Genomic DNA, 25383 nt, shown 5'->3' with positions numbered 1-25383 from the left:
CTCAGGAGCCCTGATTTGGTTTGTTCATCTTACTCTGCAGAAAATCACACCCTGACCCTATACCCCTCTAACTAGCTATGTTTGATGAACAACTGGAGAGGTACCCAAACCTCACATGCAGCTCTAATTATTAATGAGGAGGCTATGGCCTGTAGACTGCATTTTACTATTCCTCCTAAGTTAAACTCAAAGTTCAAAGGCCCAGGGCTGCTCCTGGTTTCGTAGACCCAGAAGAGTAAGTGAGCAACACAGATCTTTCATTTAGGGCAGTCCAGGGTGGGCTAGCGCAGCAAGATGAGTGACTGCCATCCTTCACGCACGCTGCACGAGCAACACGTAGGAAGGCATGCACGTGTCCGCTCAGCTGGAGTGCCGCAAGTTGCGCAGTATGCCCGAGGAGGTGTCAAGAAGGACCCCCCTTATGGGAGCTCTCACCCAACATCATCCCTGTTGAGGTTCCAAGGCTCCCTGAAAGAAGGGCAGGCCGAAAAGAAGAGCTGGATGCCGGGTCAAACATGCCCTGTGCCTCTCATCTCAGACTGGAAGCCAGCTGTTATCCCGTCCCGGTGTCCTGAGGCATTCTAAGACTCCACTAAAATCACCTGTCTGGGCTGCCGTTTTCATGGGAAAGAACTCTGTTCGTTGAGATGTGCCAGTCCCGGGACTCCCTGACAGTAAAGTACCTGTGTCCTCACTGCGTCCATCTAACAGACTGGGAGGGACAGCTGAAGTGGCATTTTTCCCTCCTATTTTAAAGCCTGGGCCACATACACTACTACATCCTTGAGATTTTCTTGTTTTCACACCTCTGTTCCAAACTAACTGCCAGTATAAAAGGAATTCCACCCTTTCCATTCTGTAGACCTCATCTCGGTATCTGTCAGAGATCTGCATGCCATGGGTACGCTCTGGAGGAACTAAGAGGGCTCATTTAAGTGTCGGAAGTGCCACTGGACCCCATCACCTAAAGCCTTGGGGGTGTAGGGACTTTATTTTCACCAGCACCGGTGAAGGGTTTCAACTGTCAAACCTCAGAACAAATGCATCATGGCCTTAGAAATGCCGACTGGGCATGAAGAGAAGGAACAGTTTCTCATTGTATATTTTTGTATAATTTAATAAACTTTTAAAACGTTACTGCTTATGTTTGAATTTTTTGTGTCTGTGTTTCTGTCCTTCTGAGTCATTGGTCTTCTTTTTGTTCCGGTTCCTATTTTTCACGTTGTGGGTTTCATAGTAACGCACACCAACTTTCCTGGATTGCTGCTGCCGCGCTGCTCGCCTCCGCTGTAAACAATGGCAAAAGGAAAAAAAAAAAAAAAACCAAAAGACCAAAAAAAAAACCAATCAATCATGGCAAAGTCACAGAAGGGGCCCCTCTGTTTCTCTGTGCTCCCTTCCTGTGCTGCTCCCCCAAGAACTAGAAGCAGCGCTAGTAACAAGCAAGGGCTCCCCTCACAGACCCAAGTGTGCCCTTCCACCGTAACTCGTGACACGCCCCATTCTAGACTGTCGTTTGGTCCGTCCTCCCTGCTGGAATCTCTTCTTCTACACTCCTGACAAGTGGTCCTCTAAGGGTGAACACTTCCAGGAACAAGCTCTTCTCTTCCCAGGAGGGCCCACCCCAGCTCTGATGAGCCCAGTTACAAAGCTGACGGCAGGGATCCATCTGCCTACACAGCTCTGCTCACCACAGAAAACCAGCACACCCTTCTAGAGGATAGTCCACATGTTTGAGGACAGCGATCGAGAACTCAAGGACCGCCATCCACTGGGCCGACTCTTGATCCTATGGAACTGATCTCAACTAGGTCACCTAGAACTGGGGTTCCGAGAATTCAACTCCAGACCACCAGTTTTGGAAAGTGTGTCTCTTAGGAAACTGGTTTCTCCTCTCCACTTCCTGGGTGATGTTTAAGACCAAAACCACGTACTTCCCTAGATGTAAGCATCCTGCGAGTTTTATTTGGATGGTCCTCTTCCCTCTGTGCCTTCCTCTTCTTTCCCTTTTTGGTAGGTGCTGGAAACACAACACACGAACACACAGAGAAGAAATAGGACTTTCAAACTTTCAAAACTTTGTGTGTGAATGCTAAGGTAGGAATGAGCTTGATGTGTTGGAGGAAGAAGGCCAGTGAACATGGAGTGTGGCAGGCACGGTGCAGAGGAAAGCAGGGGGTGGCCAGGAGGGCGCCAAGCCAGGAGGCCCTTGCAGGCCACGCCAGGGTTTGCATTTATGCCACGGAAACACACTTTCCACATAGAAGCTGTGAGTCCAATGGAGTAAAGAATAGATACCTGACCCATCCCACCTCCCACAAAAAAATCTGGCTGACCCACCCCTAGATTGTAAGGTTACTAATGGACTCTTTTTACAGGAAGCTTCCCGAATTAATCCCAAGAAATGTGCAGAATGAAAAGTGAATAATCTAAGCTGTACGACAAACAGCATATAGAACAGGGTCATCTGCCAGTAATGATAAGCACCTGTGCGGGTGACAGCACACTCTCCAAATTTAGAGATTAAAGTTACATTTCCCACAATTTTTAAAGATGCACACCACACCTAAGCGGTATGACGAATTTAACTTTACCTGTGTCTTCTACAACTTCTTCAGCTGCTCTTTGTTCTTCAGATTTTGCAAAAACCTTTTCACTTAGTCCCTTGGATATTCTGCAACAGAAAAGCCAAGTAACAAAGCTGCCCATCACTCCCCTCAGCTGCCCAAATCAGGTGCCAACCCAGGGGCAGGAGGCAACGCCCCGCAGTCCCGGCAGCTCCCTGGGCCTTGGTCAGAGGCAGACCTACGCTGCTCATACTTCAGGGAGCTGCAGCTTAGAAATGGACAGACCACTTCCTAAAAAATGGCATTAACTCCCTTCCACCTCCCAGAAAAATACTGCTGCAGTCCCCATGGCAAGTGTCTCAGAAAGGAACGAGCAAACCACAATTTGTGAGAAGACGAGGATACTACCTGACTGCTGAAAACTTCTTAGCTTTGGCTTTGTTTAAAAACTTCTGATATTTAGCAATCTTTTCATCCAGTGCTTTAATAACTGCCTTGGTGTCATTTGCCACGTGTTCTTCCTGGGACTCCGGGCAAGACTCCCCTTCCTCGCCTCCTGGTTGCTTCTGTTCCTCCTCCTCCTCCTCTTCGGAAAAGCTCTCAAGCGCTTCATCGATATCGGACATCTCCAGAGGGACCAGGTCATCCCCAGAAAACTGAGGCACGACATTGATTTTGCCGAAGTTCTGCCGAACCCGTGCCAGAATCTGCTGCATTTCTGAGTCGGTGTCACAGTGACTGTTCTCTTTCTCCTTCTCAGTGACAGGCTCTGCGGCTTCACCTACAGCTGCTGCGACTTCCTCTTCTGTGTTCTTCTGGCTTGTCTCTGTGGCAACTTCCAAAGATGAGGAGGATGGGAGCTATTCAGGCCAAAGAAGGGTGCAGGTGGGGGATAGAAATGGGATCAGAAAATAAAAACCATTTCTGGACAGCTTGCTCTCAAGGAGGCAGTCCTCTTCTCGGGACTAAGGGAAAGAACTGAAAACCCCCACCCTGGAGTCACGGTGTTCATCTACCGTAGGCCGAGGTGCATTACACCCAGAAGCCGCTACTCAGAGATCAGAGGCATTAAGCTGCGGTTCCAGAGGATGAGCCCGCTGTGAGTATTGAACCACTCAAACCATCCGCCATGCACCCTCCCCAAGGAGGGGAACGGATGGGGCTGTGGAGATAGGCACACCCAAGAGGGGCCCACACAACTGCTCTAGAGGGAAAGCAGAGCACTCAGCGGGGGGTGCCAGGGAGGCCCCTGGAGGAAAGGCATGAGCAACAGGAGGGAAGCTGGCGAGGTGAGGCCAGAAGGAGCCGAGATGTGGGGGGACACTGAAACGACCCGCCTCTCTGAGGTAACAGCAAAGGAGAAGTGGGTGCCAGGCTTTATCCTGGTGCTTCGCATTTGTAGTATCATTTTATCCTTACAGCTGAGACTCACGGAACTTCCGGTGATTTTCCGAAGGCAAGAGTGGCTACACAAAGTGCTCAATAAATCAGGAATCCAGAAAATTCAGGAAATTGTATACAAAATTTGTAGGTCCATTTTTATACCTTTTTCCAAAGCTAAGTTTTTAGCTTTTGGATTCTGAAAGAGTTTCAGCCACTACCAGAAAGAAAAAAAGAAAATCACAGCCTGGGGGAACTAATGATCTAAAACTCAATGACCAGACATGGAGGAAGAGTTCAAGCTAACCCCGCTGTGTGCACACAGGGTCACAACAGACCCTGCCACACCTCCTCCTTCCTCACCCCTGGTGGCTAACGCACCAATGCACCCCCCAGCTGCTTCCCGCCATGTCTCCCGCCATGTCTCCTGCCCCTGGCACCGGGGTCCAGCCCCATGACTCCCCCTCAGCACTCGGGCCATGGCAGGCGGCTCCCGCCTCGGGCGCTCCGGGTGTGCCACCACCTTCGCCTGTCCCGCTCTCCCCTCGAGACAGGCCCTCGGCTCCTGCCTCGTACCATTAAGGTCTCTGCCAAAATGCCACTTCCTCAGAGGCCACCCTCCCCCACCCCACATACGAGAACACGCCTCCATCTCCTAAGGCCCTTACCCTGGTTTTGTCTTCCTCACAGTAAGCAGTGCTTCCTGACATTCTCTATTTATCTGTTTCCTGTCTGCCTCCCTGTGGTGTCAGAATATATGTCTGGTCTTGGCACAAAAGCTCTAAACCCCTTGGTATTTGAGTAAAAAAGGGGTGTCTGTCGTTCTTCATAACAAACCCCTTTCCACCAGCCCGGAGTTTATGCTGATGAGATGCTCACAGTGGAGCCTCGCTTCAGAACGGGGGCTGGTCACCAGAAAGCCCAAGTACTTGATGAGAGGGCTAGAGATGGAGTTCAATCACCGATGGCCAATATTTTAATCAATCAGGCCAATGTAACGGAACCTCCGTGAGAAGCCCTGAAGGATAGGGTCTGGGGAGCTTCTGGGTTGAATGAACTGATGTGCCACCCACAACTCCACACCTGGCCCTATGCATCTCTTCCATTCGGCTATTCCTGAGCTGTATCCTCTACAATAAAGTGGCCATCACGAACCACTTTTCTGAGTTCTAGGAGTCATTTTAGCAAATTATCAAACCTTAGAACCTCTGAATTTGTAGTTGGCTGGGCGGAAGTGCAGGGACTTGGGAACCCCATCTGCAGCTGGCCTCTGAAGCGGGGACCATCTTGTGGGACTGAACCCTTAACCTGTGGGTCTGGGCTAACTCTTGGAGGTAATGTCAGAATTGAACTGAATTGCTGGATACCCAACTGGTGTCAGAGAACTGCAGAGCTGGGATGGAGACGGTACCAGAGCATCCACAGACACAGAAGGGCAAGGGGCAGGGACTCATCTGCTTCCACTGTAGGACCGCTAGCGCCCAGCAGAGCGCCCGGCACGCAGGAGCTCTTCAGTGCACCGGTGCCGAAGGAATGAACCAATGAACGAATGCCACGTGAAGAAGATGGGAGAGGATTGGGTTTGGGGTTTTTTTGGCTCTTTGGGGGTCTTAGCGGGGAGAGGGCAAAAGTTAACATCGTTTCAGGTATGTTGATTCTGAAATGCTGGAGAACATATTCAACTGGAAGTTTCCAGCTGAGAACTGAAACTCTGGGAACAGACACGAACCCAAAAAAGCATTAGCATGGAAACGAAACTTAAAGCCACCTCTTCCAAAGGCTTGGCAGAGTTCTGAAAAAGAGCCTAGGAATAGAAAAGCAAAGGGCCACAGCTGGAGCCTTGTGGCAGTCCACTGCCAGGGGGAGGGAAACGCAGAAGGGAAGCTTCTCAATCCAGCCCAGAGGCCCCAAATCTAAGGCTTCTTTCCTGGCTATAAACTGTACCACTCTCCTTTCCCACCTGATTACGAGCCTCTTGAGGGCAAGGGCTGTGTTATTTACTCCTACGTTCCGTGCCTAGCATATGGTTGGGCCTAACAAATAAATGTTAAGTCAATCCTGGAAATGCCTCTGCTCCTCATGCATAAGGAAAGACAAAGGATCGGAAGAGCATTTACAGTTAGAGCCCTCTTCATTCAAGGCCCTAAAGACTGGTATTTAGACTTGGTCTTCTATCAGAGATCTACTTTCTGATCTCCAAATGCTACCCCCCGACAAGGTCATAGCAACGACTCTATGGGATGGGAAACTGTGGAAGGAAACACCCCCAAAGAAAACAGGTGCTCCATAAAGGAAGGCAATCAAGGCCATGAGGCCTAGGTCAGTAACCACGCTTTCCAGAAGGCGGACCCACCCTGTTCTCTTACCTGGGAGGCTGCAGGGGGCTCCGCATTGGGCGGCTTGACAAAGAAAGGAATCCGGCCCCTCTGCCAGTCATTGAGAACCATCTTACCCACAGTCTGCAAGTCAGGCTCTCCACCCTGTCACAGGAAGACACCGGTTACATTCAAAGAACAAAACCACCTCCCAGCATTTTAGCTGCCCTGGTTGTTCATCACCATCTGCTTGCCAAGTTTCATACCGCTCACACAACACATACAAAAAAGGGTCCAGGGGCGCCTGGCTGGCTCAGTCGGTGGAGCATGCAACCCTTCAAGCCCCACATTGGGTGTAGGGACTACTTAAAAATAAAATCTTTAGGAGCGCCCGGGTGCCTCAGTCGTTAAGTGTCTGCCTTCGGCTCAGGTCATGATCCCAGGGTCCTGGGATCGAGCCCTGCATCGGGCTCCCTGCTCGGCAAGAAGCCTGCTTCTCCCTCTCCCACTCCCCCTGCTTGTGTTCCCTCTCTCGCTGTCTCTGTCAAATAAATAAATAAAATCTTTAAAAATAAATAAACAGAATCCTTAAAATGGAATAGACAAAAAATCCCCCCCACCCCCTAAAGAAAAGAAGGCCCATAGCACATACACACGTCTGCCGTGGGTCCTGGTCTACATTTGCACAAACCCTCGCTCACCTTCAGTAACTTCCCAGTCCGGAACGCCAGCTTCTCAAGAAAGTCCTCAGCATTCTCCCAAGAATCAATTTTGTATGTCTTGCTGATATATTCCGGCTTTGCTCGTTCAAGTACAGCACCAATGTGGTCTTCAGGAGCCTTTATTTTTTCAACTTGAACCTAGATGTTAACAGGAAATTTCTGCCTTACAGACTTTACATGGAAACAGTGAAGTTCACATTTGTAACAACATCTGAAAATAGATTTCAACACCACGATGCAAGTGGAGTGTAGCAGGGCCGGTCTCCGAGGTGGCCAGCTGCAGTCGGCTGAAAGGTCCCTGCACGCTGGCCACTGCCACAGAGCCCAGGACTCAGCGCTGACCCCTGCTCACCACAAACTAACTGTGTGGTTCTGCAAGCAGTCTCAAGTTGGACCGTCTCACGCTACTCACTTGTAGAAACAGCGAAAAGCCTGCCAATCCCAGGACACAAAGAGAACTCGATAGTTTAAGGAAAGAAGGGAGGAATGTGCACACGATGTATGGCCAGCAGCCCTGGCTAAGGTTAAGTGGAGCCATTTAAAGGTTTTGGTCATATTCAGAAACAAGTGAGGAAACGCCTGAGTTCCAAAATGACTCAGCCCATAAACCCTCGAAGATGAATGATCACTAAACATAAACAGGCCCCGCTTCTCTCTGGATCCCGTGTGTAAACTACAAACTCTTTTGTGGGATGACATTGACCAGATCTGCCCAGGGCTCCAGAGACTCCCCAGGCAGGCTTCAGTGGAATGGAGAGGCCGCCCTGCTGAGCGTCGTGTTCCTAAAGTCGTTCAGACGGGATGACCCCAAACTGCCTTCCCAATGAGTGAAACGCAAAGGTATCCAATGTTCCCCCACAGAATGCTCCCCACAAAGGGCAAACAAAGAGACTGTCAGGACCAAAAATACTCACCACCCCTTTCAGCACAATGTCTGTCTCCGAGTCTTCAGAGGGGTAAACCACACCTGGACAGTCGATAAGGAATATCCGACGCATCAAGGTGATATACTGCCAGACCTGAGGTCAGAAAGAAAGCTGGAGACTCCCCTGGGTCAAACACTCAGTCTAATCTCGCAAAGCTACAAAGTCTCTCCTCTACTTGGGCCTTGCATGAGGCACTTCCACTGAGTATAAACTGTTTCCACCAGCAAAGAGTCTAAAAGTAAGGCAGATAATACCAAGTCAACCTTTCCCTGACTTTTCAGAGTACTCTTCAAAGCTTAATACCGTCTGACTCCTCTTCCTTGCAGTAGAAGCATGCCGCTCCCCAAACACTCTATGCTTCAGGGTCTGTGCCCAGCTGCCAGAATCTACCGTAACACTGACTTTTCTTTCATAACCCAGGCACCAAATATTCTTGGGTTAGTTTTGTTTGTCAAATAAAAAGGCTGGAGTGACAATTTAAAACAGACTTAAAAATGAACAGCACCAATAAAAAATTTTTTAAAAATTAAAAAAAAAAAAAAAAAAAAATGAACAGCACCTCCCATATCATGCCAAAGGCACACAGTGCCATACAAAGTCTTCTCGGTCTTTACCCAAAAGGGCAGAGACAACTCTGGTACATTCCAAACTATCAATTGGAGACTAAACTCTCAATGGTGGCCTTCATTCAAAAGAAGTAGATAGAAATCTTCACGGCCTAAATACCCACCACCCATGGAAATAACACACGGAGACATAAGTAAGGCCCCCTGGAGCTGGACGTACCTTTGTTTCACCTGCAATGGGGGCCACGTTGCAAACTTTCTTGGAGCGCAATGTGTTTATCACAGAGCTCTTGCCAACATTTGGATAGCCAATGAACCCGACACTGATCTGCTTCTTGTCAGTGTGCAACTGTTCAAAAAAAGAATACATACCACATACACACAGTTATGAACATCCCCTGGGAAAAATAGGTTGTGTTACTTTGCTTTTATTAAACAAAGAATACAGGGCAAAAGTGTCACTAGAACTCGATCTAAAGCTTAGACACACACCACCTACATTGTCTGAGTGGGCTGCACACACACACACTTATTAATAAATCAGAGGTGACTCATTTCCTTGGTTGTCCATGTGTTATTGTTCTTGAATGTTTTAAGGTTCAAAGTATGTAGGTCGAGAAGCAAAGGAAGAAAGAACTTGTCATCAGTTTAGAATACCATCCACAGATACACCAACTGGCAATCCCAAGACCTATCCCTCCTTTTCTCTGCACAATACGTTTTACATTTTCACTGCCAAAGACAAACGACAGAAGAAGAAAAAAACCACCTCAGAAGTTAGACCACTGGGTGAGAGTCTCAAGGAGACAGAGCTCAACAACAGTCTATAGCTAGTTGAGGACTTCTGATTAAAGATGGCGGACCGAACGTCCACACTGGCCTCACTCGCGCCACAAACTCCACTATGATGACAGCAGTGGGAATGGACACATAGGAACCCCCAGAACCAGGCATATAAAACCAAAGAATGAGCTGGAAATGAGACAATAAAAACAAACATATGATGTTGGCAAAATACTAGCAGCTAAAAAGTAGTATCTAACTTGGCCCGCTACAAAGATAAAAGCTAAGGTAGAAAAACTAAAAATCCAGCAAAAATACTGCCAAAGAATCACAAAAACCCTCAGGAACTGGCAGGACAGCTACCACTAAGGGGGTCTGAAATCAAGACTAGCAAGACGTCTGCGGAGCAGTGACGCCGCTCTACCCCTCCGTCCCCCAGCACGGGCACCCAGCTTCTCTGCCCCAGCGCCTTACAGATACTGATTTTTTTTTGAAACCCTGCACCTCTGGAAAATATCTTTCATTCTCAGATCTAAATGGGAACCTAGATTTAGGGATAACAGCAGCTGAAGGCAAGCGTTCCCAGTGTGATTAACTGAAAGTCTTAAATATCGACAACCCTACCCCCGCTGAGTTCCCAGAACCCTGGCAGTCGAGCTTATACATCCCTGAGCTGGAGACTGGAAGACTCCTTTATGGGGAAAGTCACAGATCCAGGAGTAAAGACCTATAGACACTGATACCGAGGGTGCCCTCCAACAAAAGACTGGGTTTCTACCTAGTTACCCTACAGTGAAGTCTATTATTCAATAGGCCCACCCCCCCCCATAAAATTTCCATTGGCTTTTTAGTGGCTCACCCTTAAATATGAACAAAAAGCCAAGAATAACCAGGAATTTAAAGTGTGACACTAGTACAAGACAGAAAAATACAAAAAAAACTGGCAGGAAACAGAGTCAATGTAGGGAGAAAGGAAAATTTCAAAATACATTACCATTATCCTTCTCAGAAACAGATGATAGTTCATCGGTGAAACAAGAATAGGGGCAGGGCAATTCTTAAAAGTGAGAGGCAAAATAAATGTTGCTAAGAACAGCTAGATGATCAAGTCAGAGAAACGTCCCATAACATAGAGCAAAACATCACGAAGGCATTGAAATAAAGCAAAGAAAATTCAAGAATTAAACCAAGAGATAAAACCAATTTCCTGAACGAAAACAGATGATGGGGTGGAGGGCGGGAGGGATCTCCAAGAAATAATACGGGACAACATCAGACAAAGTCCCGTCCAGTGCCTAACTCCCTGAACAGTGAAAGACTCACCTTAAAGCACATCACTGTGAAACTTAAAACGGGAATTTTTTAAGAGATCCCAGCCACAACAGATCAGGAGTCACAATGGCCTCAGCTTTCTCAATGCCACACCAGAAGCCACCAGAAGACAATGTAGTGGTGCCCTCAGCATTCTGGGGACAAACAGTGTGAAGACAGAATAAAGGTATTTCCAAAACACAAGGTCTCAAAAAAGGTCTCCTCCAAGCACTGCTTCTCCAGAAGCTTTTGGAAAATATGTTCCATTAAAAGGAAGGAGTAAGCCAGGAAAGAAAAAAAAAACAAGAAAGAAGATCCTGTGTTGGATCCCTTGATCCCAATGAACAAGGGATCCAACCCAGGAGAGAGCCACGGGAATGCTCAGGATGACGGTGGAGGAGATCCCAGGAAGACGACTCTGCAGCCGGCCTAGGAGCAGCAGTCCCAACTGAAAGGGAGGTGCCCCAAGACTCTCAAAGCTCCCACTCTGCCAGAGGATTTGGTGACACGTTAGTGACAAAAGACAAGGAGCTAATTAACACCAGAGAAGACAGAAGGTTCTATTAGAAAGGAATTATAATCACAGCACTGTGTGGATCAGCTGGGACTGATATTCCACAGTCATAATAAGGTAAACGCTGAAAGAAATAGTCATCTAGCCAGATGATGTATAACGACAGAGGGAGAACAGAGGGAGGGGAGTATGTGTGGGGAGAGGACAGCTGTAAGAAACTTAGTCCTCACTTTCCATAGCAGAGACTCAGCAAGTGTCTAAAACAGCAGGTGGTGGGGCATGGGGAATGGGTTGGGGGAGATCAGAAATAGAATCGTAAGCAGGTATTAAAAATATGGAAGAAAATAATGGAGGTAACTAACAGCCAAGAGTTGGAAGTGTCCGCTTCCGGGAAGTGGGGAAGGGTAGGACAGAGGACGCACGTCCTTTGTTCGAAGCCAGGTAGAAGGAACGAGACATGCCAACACCAAGCTGCAGGTACAGAACGTGAAGCTCTGAGAACATCTGCGAGGGCGACCTGGTCGCAGGGCTTCCCAGAGAAAGGGCCATCAGACCAGGGATCAGCAGGGGGCCTCCCGGGGAGGGGGGCAGTATAGAAACTGCACAGGCCCGAGGTTGGAGGAGGCATGGCAGGCCTCGCAAAGCCAAGATGGGAAACACAGGGAGTGTGGGGAGGGGCCCGGCCCTAGGCAGAGGAGGGACTGTCAGGTGCCAGGTGCCAGGGATATGGCAGAAAGGGGAGCAATGCTCGTCAAAGACAGGGGCGCTGGCTGAGCTGGAAGATACTTTCCGAAATCCCTTATAACCCTGAGGCTCTGGAGGTTTTACGGCTCTCAAACCCACACTTCTCATTACCAAGATGGGGGAAGTGAGGTGCGTAACGTTCTGATGCACACCGGCAAGAGACATTCTTCCACGGACCCACAGCTCCACACTCCAGGAGAGGCAGGTCAGGTCCCAGTACCTTTCCAAACTGCCGGAGAAGCTGAATAAACGCTCCTTTGCCAAAGGGGTTGGTAAGACTTGCATGGAAGGCAAGGGTCGGATAATCCTGGGAGAGGACAGCCACCCAACGTTTCTAAAGGGGGAAGAGAAGATACTTGTTTATTCATAATCCAGGAAGACTCAGAGCTTGAGTTATAGACCATTTTTCACATAGACAGCTGTCTAAGGAAAATGTTAGCTGTAATTCTTTAAAATATATTTCTTTAAAGAACGACAGTTAATGCTTTGTTTTTTGTCTGACAAACACGGAACAATTACAAAACCGGCTTCGGTGTGACCGAACGCCGCTAATGTAACAGATGTGGAAAAGGCCTGTGGCTGCGGCACCTTCTCTTCCCGAACGGGCCACACCGCCCATCCCGTGGGTACCGCAGCCGTCCCTTCGCCAACCACCAGAGGGTAAAACGTGACTCCACTCGCGGTCGGTGAAGCACATTTTAGTTTTGTTTTCAGTGAGAATGCTCCCACAACTACTAGGTCAAAAAGTCCAGCACTTTAATGTCTCAAATCCCAAAAACCAGGAACGGCCTTATTGACAGAGAACTTGGCCTCCGACGAGCCAAGTGGCCTGGCAGTCTGTTCTGGGTAAGCAGCACACTTACTGTCGCCCACGTTGGAACAAGGTCACATTTGTTAAGAACAAAGATAAGGTGTTTCCAGGGTTTTTCCTTCTTCAAGTAAGTCTCGATGTGAGGGGAACGGGTACCCATCGGATCTCTAGCATCAAGAACTTGAACTACAACATCTGAGGAGTCTATCACCTGTGATTCAAAGAGGCGAAAATGAGTTGCTTTAGTACAGATGAGAAGTGGGAGACAGAGGACATTTAAAGGAACCAGGGAAAATAAAACAGTGAGAACTTCAAAACACGGGTAGGTTGTGGCCAATCTCAGTGCCCAGTGATCGGAATTCAAAACTTTTTCCATCCTGTGAGTAGAAGAAACTTGTCTAATTTCAAATAGGAAAACTAACTTAGATATAACCCACCTTACTAACGCGACTACTATTCATTATTGAATGAAATCATTTACTTCTTAGACTTCTAAAGGTTTCTACTGTCACAGGGTTTATGTATTTTACAAAAAACTAAAACATGTAGTTTGCCTTCAGGGTACTACTTTCCTGTTAGGTTACTGTTGGATTATGGGACTGTGCTTGAAAGCCTTTAGTCACCAAGGATTATCTCTAGTACGTGGACAAAACTCAGCCAAGTTGAAGAGCACTGGACCAGGACTCCGGACACGCGAAGGCTCCTCCACGAACCAGCTGGGTGAGCTGGGTAAGGTATTCAACCTTTCTACATGTGTGTTCTCATCTATAAATGACAGGGCTGGACTAAATAACTTAAAAACCCCCATGCAGCTCTAACCATGTATGATAAATCTAAAGTCTATGTAATGTAGCTTTTACTATTAAGAAAAAAAAAGGGGAGGGGCGCCTGGGTGGCTCAGATGGTTAAGCGTCTGCCTTTGGCTCAGGTCATGATCCCAGGGTCCTGGGGTCGAGCTCCGCATCGGGCTCCCTGCTCAGCGGGAAGCCCGCTTCTCCCTCTCCCACTCCCCCTGCTTGTGTTCCCTCTCTCGCTGTGTCTCTCTGTCAAATAAATAAATAAAATCTTAAAAAAAAAAAAAAAAAAGGCAGTTATCCAGAACAGTGGTAGTATGTGCTTAGCCACACCTGTCCTGGTTTTGGAGGGGAATGAGGGCAGTGGAGTTTGTGCTTTATTTGAGAGAGCTTCCATATATCAAGATCAGTTTTCTCATACAAGATCATGAAAGCCAAAGGAAGCAATCAACAAGAAGGAACTGAAAGTCTTACCTTATAGAGCTCACCCCATATTCTCTTGGACTGTCCCTTTTTATAAATCTCTTCTTGGGCTTCATTTCTAAATAAGAAAACACTCAAAGTGAGCAAGTGGACCCTATAAAGAGGATGTTTAGGGAGAAGTTGACCACATGCCACAGGAAAGGCATCAAAACTACTTGGAGATGGGGCAAAAGCAAATTTCATTGAAAAAGTGACTATACCCAAATGTCCATCAATGGATGGATGGATTAAAAATGTGTTGAACGTATAACGGAGTATTATTCAGCAACGAAAAAGAATAAAGTACTGACACAGGCTACAACATGGATGACCCCAGCGACATTCTGGTCATAAGCCAGACGGACAGAAACTGTAGGACTGCACCTAACATCAAGTACCTCTAGTCAGAGTAGTCAAACTGCTAAGAGACAGAACACAGAATGGTGGCCACCAAACGCTGGGAAGTTATTGTCTACAGTATATACTTTCAGTTTGGGATGACATGAAAGAGTTCTGGAAGCGGACATGGAGCCGTGAAGGCTGCAAAACCACATGGGTGTGCTTAATGCCACTGAACTGCAGGCTTCAAAATGACTGAAATGATACATTTTATGTACAGTTTACCACAGTAAAAAAATTTAATTTAAACAAAGTGACTCAAGAGGGGCGCTTGGGTGGCTCAGTCGTTAAGCATCTGCCTTCAGCTCAGGTCATGATCCCAGGGTCCTGGGATCGAGCCCCGCATCGGGCTCCCTGCTCCGCGGGAAGCCTGCTTCTCCCTCTCCCACTCCCCCTGCTTGTGTTCCCTCTCTCGCTGTGTCTCTCTCTGTCAAATAAATAAATAAAATCTTTAAAAAATAAATTAATTAAAAAAGTGATTCAAGAAACACCAGGTATTGACAAGGATGTGGAGAAAGGAGAACCCTCGTGCACTGCTGGTGGGAATGCAAACTGGTATAGCCACTCTGCAAAACAGAATGGAGGGTCCTCAAAAAGTTAAAAATAGAACTACCATGTGATCCAGTAATTGCACTCCTGGGTATCACCCAAAGAATACAAAAACACTAATTTTTAAGAGATATATGCAACCCTATGTTTATAGCAGCATGATTTACAGCAGCCAAATTATGAAGGCAGCCCAAGTGGCCAACAACTGGTGAATGGATAAAGAAGTTGCGGTACACACACACAATGGAACATTACTCAGCCATCAAAAAGAGTGAAATCTTGCCATTTGCAACAACATGGATGGAGCTAGAGAGTATAATGCTACGCAAAATAAGTCAGTCAGAGAAAGACAAATACCACAGGGCTTCACTCATATGTGGAATTTAAGAAACAAATGAGCAAAGGGGGAAAAAAAGAGAGAGAGAGAGAGAAACAAACCAAGAAACAGATTCTTAACTCTAGAGAACAAACTGATGGTTACCAGAGGGGAGGTAGATGAGGGGATGGGTGAAAGAGGTGATAGGAGTTAAAGAGTGCACTTATCATGATGAATAAATGATAAAAAATTTAAAAAAATTTTTAAACCATAGATCATACATAAAAAATATGAAAACATTTAGAAATTTCAAAAATAAAAATATTTTATTATTTTTTAAAGGCATGTTTTATTTTTATTTTAAGATTTTATTTTTAATTAATCTCTACACCCAATGTGGGGCTCAAACTTACAACCCTCGAAATCAAGGGTCACATGCTCTAACGACTGAGCCAGCCAGGTGCCCCCCAAAATAAAAATATTTTAAAAAGTGACTGCAGGTAGGGGCCCCTGGATGGCGCAGTCGGTTAAGCATCCAACTCTTGGTTTTGGCTCAGGTCATGATCTCAGGGCTGTGAGATCGAGTCCCCATGTCCAGGATGGGAGTCTGCTTGAGTTTCTCTCTCCCCTATCCCCCCCCCCCCACCCACCACCATACACTCACTCTCTCTCAAATTAAATCCTAAAAAAAAAAAAGTGACTGTAGCTATGTGACATGTCACGGAAGATTATGAAAAGGAATTGGCAGGACCTGAGTCATAATCTATACTTCCATAGGAAGAGTATTTTTCTGATAAGGCTGAGAATCTGTTTATCCACTAGCCTCACAGACATTTATCCAGTGTCCTGGAAACAAAAATGGTTGTCTTTTCCCCCATTATCTACTGCACCTTTTGGAGGAGGAAAAATTCCTATCAGCAGAAGCACACAAAGTCCAAATACTTCTACGAAGAAAAGAGCTGCCTCTCTTGCCTGGCCTCAAATGGCCTGACATCATCGGCAGGAGGCACACAGCTAGACGTGGGCCGTCCACAGCACCGGGGTGGCCCTGCTGCGGTTAAGTGACAGCACCTCAGTGCTGAGGCACCTGGCGCACTCACGAGGGTGAATAGGGAACACTGGTCAACCCTTTTGGAGGGTGCCAGGCAGCTGCCTGCCAAAAACACGCCTGTTCTCAGACATAGTCATTTCCCCATAAGAACGTATCTTAGGGGAAGAATTAAGAAGATTCCATCACACTCATGTTTTACCCTAGCCTTACTTACCACAGGGTAAAACTACAAACAGCATAAATGTTCCACAGCCGGACTGTCGATTAAGTACTGACACAGAAATCTATTGTTAATAATTTAGAAAAATATTTTTTCTAAATATTTATCTAAAATAAAAGGCCAGTTAGGGCGCCTGGGTGGCTCAGTTGGTTAAGCATCTGCCTTTGGCTCAGGTCATGATCCCAAGGTCCTGAGATCAAGTCCTGCATCGGGCTCCCTGCTTGGCGGGGAGTCTGCTTCTCCCTCTGCCTGTCCCCCCTGCTCATGATCTCTCTCTCTCTCTCTCACTTTCACTTTCTCTCTCAAATAAAAATCTTTAAAAAAATAAAATATTTTTAAAAAATAAAATAAAGGGCAAATTAAAATACAGTCTTAAGGTATTATATTTATAAGTGAACATGGAGTGTAAAAAAGATCTAGAATAATCTAGATTCTTGACCTTCCTTTGGGTATGAACTCCTATGAGAACACAAAGCTATCGATCCTTCTCCTCCCCTCCCCAAAACAAATATAAGACCAACAAAACACCACCACCTTTATGCTTGTACATACATTTTCCATATTATCTTCAGAGGGTCACAGGAAACTCAAAGGCCATCCGTGAATCCCCAGTGGTCCAGAGTCTCTGTTTAAGGAAGCCCTGACCTTCACAATTTTAACAAGTAACATGGTCAGTGGGATTATGAGTTCTTCTTAGTTTCTTTGTGTTGCATTTCTAATTTAACTATATATTCAAAACTATCTTTTCCTAGACTTTACTGCTATTATAATGAAGTAAAGAAAACTATTTATTTTTATTTGGGGAGTGAAAAAAGAGACCCAGAGGAAATAAGCCACCTCAAATTATTTTCATTCTGGCCCTAGCTTCACAAATTTTTCTAGTCAAAGGGAAGAAGAGCACTATCAATCTGGGAGTTAAAGCACCGGGGACGCCTAGGTGGCTCAGTCAAGTGTCCGCCTTTGGCTCAGGTCATGATCCCAGGGTCCTAGGATCGAGCCCTGTGTCGGGCTCCCTGTTGAGTTGGGGGGCCTGCTTCTCCTTCTCCCCGTGCCACTCCCCCTGCTTATATGCTGTCAAATAAATAGTATCTTTAAAAAAAAAAAAAAGGAGTTAAAGCACTGAGCTTCATGTGGGTAAAATAAAGGTAAAGACAATGTTTTGTTGCAGAAGAGCAAATGAGAGTGGTATGAACGTTCAAACTGTACCTGACACCAGTGTCTTCAGTGACCAGGTCACGATCCTTGCCCTGGTCGTAGCTCTCAGTGGACATTTCTGCGTTTTCTAGAAGAGACTGCATATCACTAGCAAATAAGTTTGGTCGCTTCCTCTGTGACTTCGGGCCGAATGTAGTTTCAAAGCTTTCAGTATCAAGAATGTGCACCTTTGAGTTCTAAAGAGAAAAGAGAATTATTCATAAAGCTAAGGAAGGCGCTGAGCAAAAGCGAAAGTGAAAAATCGACCCGGGAAAGGTTTTCTTCCTTTATTTTTCCAAAGCTCAACCCGTACCAAAAACTACAACATGGATGCAGCTTGGTTTCAAATCAGCCTGAAATCACAAAAGCACTTGTTCCCCAATTCTGAAATTCTGTAAGCCTCCTTGGAGAAATACAAAGTAATACAAATAGTCAAAGCAAGTACGAATAGTTGTGTAAGAGTTGCCAAAAACTCTGCTTTATTTCATTTATCATAAACTTCAGTCAAATGTAATTAAGGCTACAATGATGAACGTTAACTTATCTTTTCAGACTTTTTTTTTTGAGCTTTCAGACAAGTGCATAAAATTCGCCAAATTCACAGATTTTGTCAAGGACAATCATACTCAAATTTGTGTTTTTTTTTTTAAACCAACTGTAAATGCCAACTTTTTCTTGGAAGTTAATTTCTTTCATGGCTAAAAGGAATTGCTTGTTTTGTAAGATGCATTTTAGTTTCAGATAACATTTTCCCTAATTGAGGTAACATTTTTATTAAATGCACATGGAAAGTCTTCAGATGAAAAACATCTAGCAAAAGTCCAAAATAATAGTTTAGATGTGATAAAAAGGAACCTGATACTAACTAGAACTTGCTGTGCCTGTAAAGGAGTTACGGGCATAGGAATTTTTGAAGCAGGATAAAAGTCAAAGTTTGAGTTAGGATCTATCACGTAACAGATGTTAACAGCCGGCAGAGAATGCCCTCAAAAAAAAAAAAAAAGTGCCCTCTGCCCCGCAGTACAAAGCTCCTCTGTAAGCACCAGCTACTAAATGCGGATGATGGAGCCACGCCTGTGGCTTCTGACTTTGATTCTCCCCTCCAATTCCCAAAGATCCTTAAGCTATGGTCACCTTTTCAGATTCTCTAACCCATCTCCTCTTAGTTCAATTTTACCCACTTGCTACCCTCCCACAAGGGAACATCCCCAAACAGAAGGGTCGGGTTTTACATGGGAACTAGGGAACTAAGTACTAATGTCACTGGGAAAACTGTGATCAAAGTTATCCTTGGAAATCTCATAAATCACCTACAAAGCACAGTACACAAGGAGGTGTGCATGGAAAGCTAAACATTAACAAGTACCATGCAGTTATAGGCAGTAGGCAATAAAGGACACAAATCAAATCAGTTACAGTATTTTTGCTCTATTGCTACAGAATTAGTCATTTTAATGTGCACAAGCTAAAAGTTAAAGCATATCTGATTTGACTCCACTGTGCAGCCATCTCAGAATTAAGTTTTATAACCAGTAGTAGATACGGCACTAAAATAAACAGGTAAGGTTTCAAGGCCAAAGCACAAAACTCCTCCCTTATTCTGAGTACCAATCTGCATCAAAATCCCAGCTGACTGCTGCAGCTGTGGACCCTTCGGCCTACAGATCAGCGATTGAAGTCTGAATTTTAGAAGCACTGAACAACTGGAATGGGCAACAAAGCAATAAATCCATAATAAAAACCTCTCTGTTCTTCCATAAACAAGATTCAATAGTTTGTTAAAAGATGGCTTTAGGGAAAACAGACAAAAGAGAACAAGGGAAATGAGCAACTTGTCTGTGGTTCATGAATTACACTCATGTGTTTCCCTGAAAGAAAACAGTCATTCCACTAATAGGCGCCATTCTTCTAGTCCGTCATAAAACAAAGCATAATTGACAAAACCTGAGGCAATAACCAGGCCTTGGTTTTTATTTTGTTCTGCGAGTAAACAATTTTCTTTGAACTGTTTAATCCATGTATGCATGTCAATGTTTCCTTCCCCTCCTTACATTGGAACCAAGGCTTATGTACTGGCTACATTTCTGGGAATTATTATTCAATGCAAGTAAAAACGTGCAAACATTAGGCCATTTTTTTGGTTATGTGTGAAACTCATTCCACTTCAAGCCCGATTCCATCCTTACTGTCCTTCAACTCCAACGATTAAGAACCAATCTGACCAGCACCCTTTCCTTCACTGGAAAGAATTCCAAGGGTCTCACAGAAGCTGAAAGTACACAGCACCAAAGGGCTCCCCCCTATCAACCCAATCCCGACTCTACATTTCCCTAAAGTTTGATGGAGTCACCACTTAAACTAGTTTGCCTAACAAAAAAATGTACAACTAGTACTAGTAATAGCCATGATCTATTTAGCTATTAGGCGGTGTGCTATGTGCTCACTATATGCCAAATGCCTCATCTGCATCTGATCACCAAAGGAGGTAGGTTTCCTTGACTTTACAGCCAGGGAAGTGAAAGCTCATGGAGAAACCTAAGGCTCTACACGTCAGGGGAGAGCAAAAATTAAGTCAGGCCTGACTCCCAAGCCTGTGCTCTGATCCACTAGGTACTGCACCTTCCTGACACGATGTGCTTCATACCAAGGTGAGAGCCCTAACAAAGGGGAAAGCTCATCAGTACTGCATGATGAGAAGAGCCACTCTTCTCTACTGAAGAACAAAAGACAAAGCTGGTCGAGAAGGCTTGGCATGAACTGTGCCTAAGAAATTCCACTGCCAGGGATATCCTCCAACTTACATGAGGCTGGATCCGATCATGGAGAAGAGACATGGGTAACTTGCTTTGTTTCATGACAACTTTGTATGGATCCTTCATAACTGTGCCCATTTCCTCTTGAAATTTTTGTAACGATGACTGTTTAATCACACGTGTGTTTCCTGTTTTAAAGAAGAATGTTGCCATTTAATAAAGAACTCCTTTTTGCTTCTGCATCCTTCTTCCCAATGACACAGGGAAAAGCAAGACTTTGAATTACCCTGGCTTTACCCAAACACCCGATACATCCATCCCATGGATCCATTTTCAAACTTAAAAGGGGGGGGGACAAGAACAAAAAAACTGCCTCTCCTGCACTCATAGACTATGAACTAATCCACCAACCCAGACACACAAAGGGTTTCAAGAGTTTTCCAAGCCCAATTTCCTGACTGGATGAAACTGAAAAATCAACATCACTGAATGGAACTGAGATTTGACAAACATCCGACACTTCCTGCTATATCTGGCAAAGAAATTTGGAGCCAATCAGAGCTGATCTATCAGTCTACACAGAGAATCCTGAAGCACAGAACCCGGGTCAGAGCTACCGCTTTTTATGGTTATGAGTGTCTGAAAGGACTATTAAATTAGCCAATAAATCCACACAAGGGAACCAAATAAAGTTATATAACACTACCTGGAGAACACCTGGGAAGTGAGGGGGCCTGAAACACATATTCAACAGAACAGCTCGCTGGAGCACAAATGCAGAACCCAAGATGGCGAGGGCTACAAATCCGGTGCCGATGACACTGGGCTCACTGCGGGCTGGGTACAACTCTCAGCGCCGCACATGTGTTCACCCACCGAACTCCCACAGCAGTCCTACGAGATACGGACTGCTTTTAGCCTCATTTTAGAGACCGGAAACCAATGAACAGAGAGACGTAATAACTTGCCCACGGTCACAGAAATGGCAGAACGAGAATGCACACGCAGGTGATCGGGACCAGTATAGGGCCACCATGCTAAACACCTCTCTAAAAGGTTTTTCTTTGACACTTTCCCCGAGTTGCAGCTTCCTAGAGGGTATGCTGTCAAAAGACAGGCTGAAAGGTAGCTGCCACCTTCCACCAAGCACAGAGGTCAAGCACCGGGCAAACAATGGGGTCTGACCATCTGACTGGCCCACACACCTAGCAGGGACTAAGGGAAAGCCCAGACTGAAATGAAGGTGGAGTTTCCAAGAAAGAAGCCCCAATCCCCTTCTATTCATTCTTGGGAAAAACCAACAAGAGATCCTTCCACTGGCACTCAGTGCAAATCCCCATTAAGAAACGTTTCAAAGGAACGGCCAACGATTGCACTTACACTTGTGTTAAAGGTACCAACATATCTGCAAGGCCTCTCTCAAACAGCCATCTCTCCAGGCCACCAGAACTGAAGAGCTGTGAGAGTTCTCAGGTCTGTGAAGGCCACTCACTAAGATGTAAAGGATGGCTTTATCTGTTTAGGAGGGTTCACTTACAATTAACGACGATGAGCTCTTTACAAAAAGTATGTATGTATGTATGTATGTATGTATTTATTTTTAAGATTTTATTTATTTGACAGAGAGAGACACAGCGAGAGAGGGAACACAAGCGGGGGGAGAGGGAGAAGCAGGCTTCCCGCGGAGCAGGGAGCCCGATGTGGGGCTCAATCCCAGGACCCCGTGATCATGACCTGAGCCGAAGGCAGACGCTTAACGACTGAGCCACCCAGGTGCCCCTACAAAAAGAACTTATTTATGGAATCCACCACCACTACTACTTTTCTCAGCACTTTTCCCACTATGGGTACTTCTCAGCCATTTCTCATATAATCTTTGACAGTTCGACTCACCCCCAAACTTCTGCCCTTTAGACACCTTTTAAGCCTACCCTTTTCCATACAGCACCCGTCCGGTAGAGCAGAAGTGACAGAGGCCGATACTCACCAAACCACTTAATATTTGGTTCCACTCTCGCCACCGTGCCAGAAGCCACTGTGGACTGATACTGCAGAGGCTTAATCACTTTACCACGACTGTTCCTAAATTGAGGAAGTAACAGATTCTGGTTGATGACAGAAGAAAGGCAAGAGCAAAGCCTGGTTTCCAGAACACTCTTTCCATCAAAAGGAGCTTTTTTCTTTTTTTGGTTTTAAATGATCATGAAATACAGATTTCAGTAAACAAAAAGTACTTCTACATTTGAAACAGATTGTCCAAAAGTCATTTAACCTCTTGCAACAGAGCACGTAATGATTTCTGCTGGATGAATAACAAATAATGCTGATGTTTAAAAATCTGTTTACTGTTTGCTTTAAAAAAAAAAAAACCCACATACTTAAGTTTTTTGGGTAATTATTTGAAGACTGGTTTAAATGGATTTTAAGTAGACGGTGATTTATGCTGGAACTCAAAATTCTAAAACAAACAGCAGAGTAGGTGACTAAGGCAGATTAAGTTCATTGACGTTTGTGTTTTAGACACATCTTTCAGAACGGATGAAGAATCTAATTACCAAACAAATTAAGACCAGCTAGCAAAATGCCACGCTCAGCAAGTCCCCGTGGTAGAGGCTGCCTCAGCAGAACTCACAGTTGTGATGAGTTTCCAAGTGCCACAATGTTGTGATCTAAAGTTTCGCATTAAAAAACAAGTTTCCTGGCTGCTTTCATAACTACAGTCCTATACGTTTTGTTAAAGAAAACCAGAGTTCTCTTGCGGGATATTTAACTTGAGATTTAATGTGCTATCCGTGAAGGCCGAGGCTGTGAGGAATAGAACCTCCACTGGCCGTACAGTATTGTTACACAAACACCATTTCACCACCTGCTACCCATGTCTTGAACCGAAAATTTGCCATTTATCTTAACAGCACCCGTATCAGATGGTATTTGAAAATATGCTATTCCTATTTGGGGGATGTGGGGGTGGGAACGTTAAAGGTGATTAGGTCTCAACTAGGAGTCCAGGGCACAAAGGAAAGGAGAGGATGACAACGTGGAATGCTCACCTGCGCTCCTTCTGCCGGTACATATTCAGGCGCCGGATTGTGGCCCGGTCCCTCATGTTTTGGCCTCCTGCTCCCTGCACTCGATCTAGGAAAGACAGAAGTAGACCGCAAACTATTTGATAACCAAGTTTAAGTATGGCCATTGCCTCAAACTCACCAACGCGCTCACTCAAAGTAGGCAAGCTGCCGCCTCGCTGCAAAACATCTACTCTCTCCCTCTATCACCCCAACAAAATTATTATCACTGGAAGCTACCTGGTATGACAAAGCTGACTTAATCTTGGATTCTCAATATGACTGAGTTTGATAAGAGTTAATAATTTTGAGCATTAATTGTGGCACTGTGCGATCCACATTACAGGCATCACCTCATGTAATCCATAGAATAATCCTACAAAGAGAGATACATTAGCCTCATTCCTCAGGCTAAGAAACTGAGGCACAGGTGGCCAGACACCTTGCCCAAGATCACACAGCTACTAAATCGCAGAGCCAGAATTTAAACAAAAGCATTAGCTCGCCACCTGTGCTCTTACCTGGGGGTCTCAGTTGAGCAAATACCGAGTGCCTGCTACGTGCAAGGCACCACGGAGACTACGATTTTGATACTTAAGTGTTCCTTCTGTACCAGTTTCTTAATTTCCTAATGTTTTTGTTTAATCAACAGCAAAGTAGGTAGCGATTCTTGCCTTACATCTCAGAGAGAAAGAGGACAAATAAGCATGCTAATACTAGCCTAGGCTTTGCCTTTTGGGGATATCTTCCAGTCACCTGTCTACTCCTGAAGTGATGCAGTAGAAAACAGGCTGAAATCCCAGCCCTGGCGGCTCTACCGTTCACCAACTGTGCCAGCTGTGATGAGCCACTTCCCCATTTTGGCTCCACCTCTTCACCTATCACATCATAACCTCTAAGGGCCTTTTTGGGTCTAACAGTCTAAGATTCCAGTCTACGCAAATTGAATAATTTATCAGCAATCCAGGGAGAACGTTCGATGTGATCAGTTCAAGTCCTCAAAAACTTTAAACCATATTTAAAAACAAAGTGTTATTAACTAAACCCAATAGAAGGGACACCCCCAAAGACTATCTTGTTCATCCTGCAGGTGGAAACTCAGCAAAACTCATAAACATCTCTAAAAACATCCTTATTGAAATGATCATTAGTTATCTAACTGTAGGGTTTTCTGTGCCCTTTACCAGGTGGGATGACTCCGAGAGCCAAGTGTACAAACCCTTTCTCATTTAAATGATCAAAGCAAGAGTGGCAGGCAAGTGTGGTCAAGTGTGAAACGTCAGCTGGGTCGGCCCTAACACCACTTGTAATCTGACTTTATCTAATTTACTTCTAACAATTCCCTGAGCTGGAAAGCTGGAATCATACAAGACTGAAATACGTTGGGGGAGGGGCTGACATACACAGGAACGCGAGAGGAGGTCAAGATCACTACCCTTTCCAACGCAGAGCTTCCCAGTCTCCGCATCTCACAACTGGAGATGCCCCAAGGCTGCCAGGCCTGAATGTTCACTTTCCCCGACGTTAGACCGGGGGCCTGGCACCTGGCCCTGAGAGGCGTGCAAGATGTCAGCCCTCCTCAGTGCCTCCGAATGAAAAAACCACCTTCTCCCTTCTCGTCCCCAATAGCCACTCGGCGAGAGGCCACTCCAAGCAACGCCGCCCGGGTGTCCCTCCTCCCCCCGACCTTCTCGGAGCCCTCCCCACCAAGCTTCCTTCAAGCTTCACCCTCCGCGAGCCCCGCCGCCTGTACCAGGGTTTGTGCTGGCCTTGGAGGGGTTGATGGTGCTCCGTCCTTTGTACTTGGGCTTCACCATCTTGCCGACGGGACGGGAACCGGAGCGCTAGACCGGGCCTCGGACGGGTACACGAGCTCGTAATTTCCCAAGCCCTGCCGAAGGGACCCTCCGGAACCACGCTCAACCACGTGTGCGCCGGCGA

The 25383-nt window shown here is 45.8% G+C and overlaps 1 protein-coding gene across 1 annotated transcript; it reads right to left on the bottom strand.

Moving 5' to 3' along the window:
- Positions 1 to 153: 153 nt before the first annotated feature.
- On the bottom strand, positions 154 to 25383 carry GNL2 (G protein nucleolar 2). The gene is made up of 16 exons (XM_032387556.1): positions 25196 to 25383; positions 23428 to 23512; positions 22365 to 22459; positions 20426 to 20565; positions 17637 to 17821; positions 13908 to 13974; positions 12692 to 12850; positions 12049 to 12162; positions 8697 to 8825; positions 7899 to 8003; positions 6964 to 7122; positions 6314 to 6427; positions 2976 to 3427; positions 2595 to 2674; positions 1935 to 2020; positions 154 to 1287 (listed from the first exon to the last, which is right to left on the bottom strand). The coding sequence occupies exons 1-16, from the start codon at positions 25257 to 25259 to the stop codon at positions 1135 to 1137; spliced, it is 2187 nt and encodes a 728-aa protein (XP_032243447.1). The 5' UTR covers positions 25260 to 25383; the 3' UTR covers positions 154 to 1134.

This window comes from Phoca vitulina, unplaced genomic scaffold (assembly GCF_004348235.1).
Source record: "Phoca vitulina isolate PV1807 unplaced genomic scaffold, GSC_HSeal_1.0 scaffold2, whole genome shotgun sequence".
Taxonomy (NCBI): domain Eukaryota; kingdom Metazoa; phylum Chordata; class Mammalia; order Carnivora; family Phocidae; genus Phoca; species Phoca vitulina.
The sequence above is the reverse complement of the archived record's forward strand: the minus strand, read 5'-3'. Positions and strand labels throughout refer to the sequence as shown.

Coding starts and splice junctions, on each gene's coding strand:
- GNL2 (XM_032387556.1), bottom strand. CDS start 25,259: ATGGTGAAGCCCAAGTACAAAGGACGGAGCACCATCAACCCCTCCAAG. Junction 23,513..25,195: donor CAAGGCCAGCACAAACCCTG/GTACAGGCGGCG, acceptor TGTCTTTCCTAG/ATCGAGTGCAGGGAGCAGGA. Junction 20,566..22,364: donor ACCAAATATTAAGTGGTTTG/GTGAGTATCGGC, acceptor TCTTTAAAACAG/GAAACACACGTGTGATTAAA.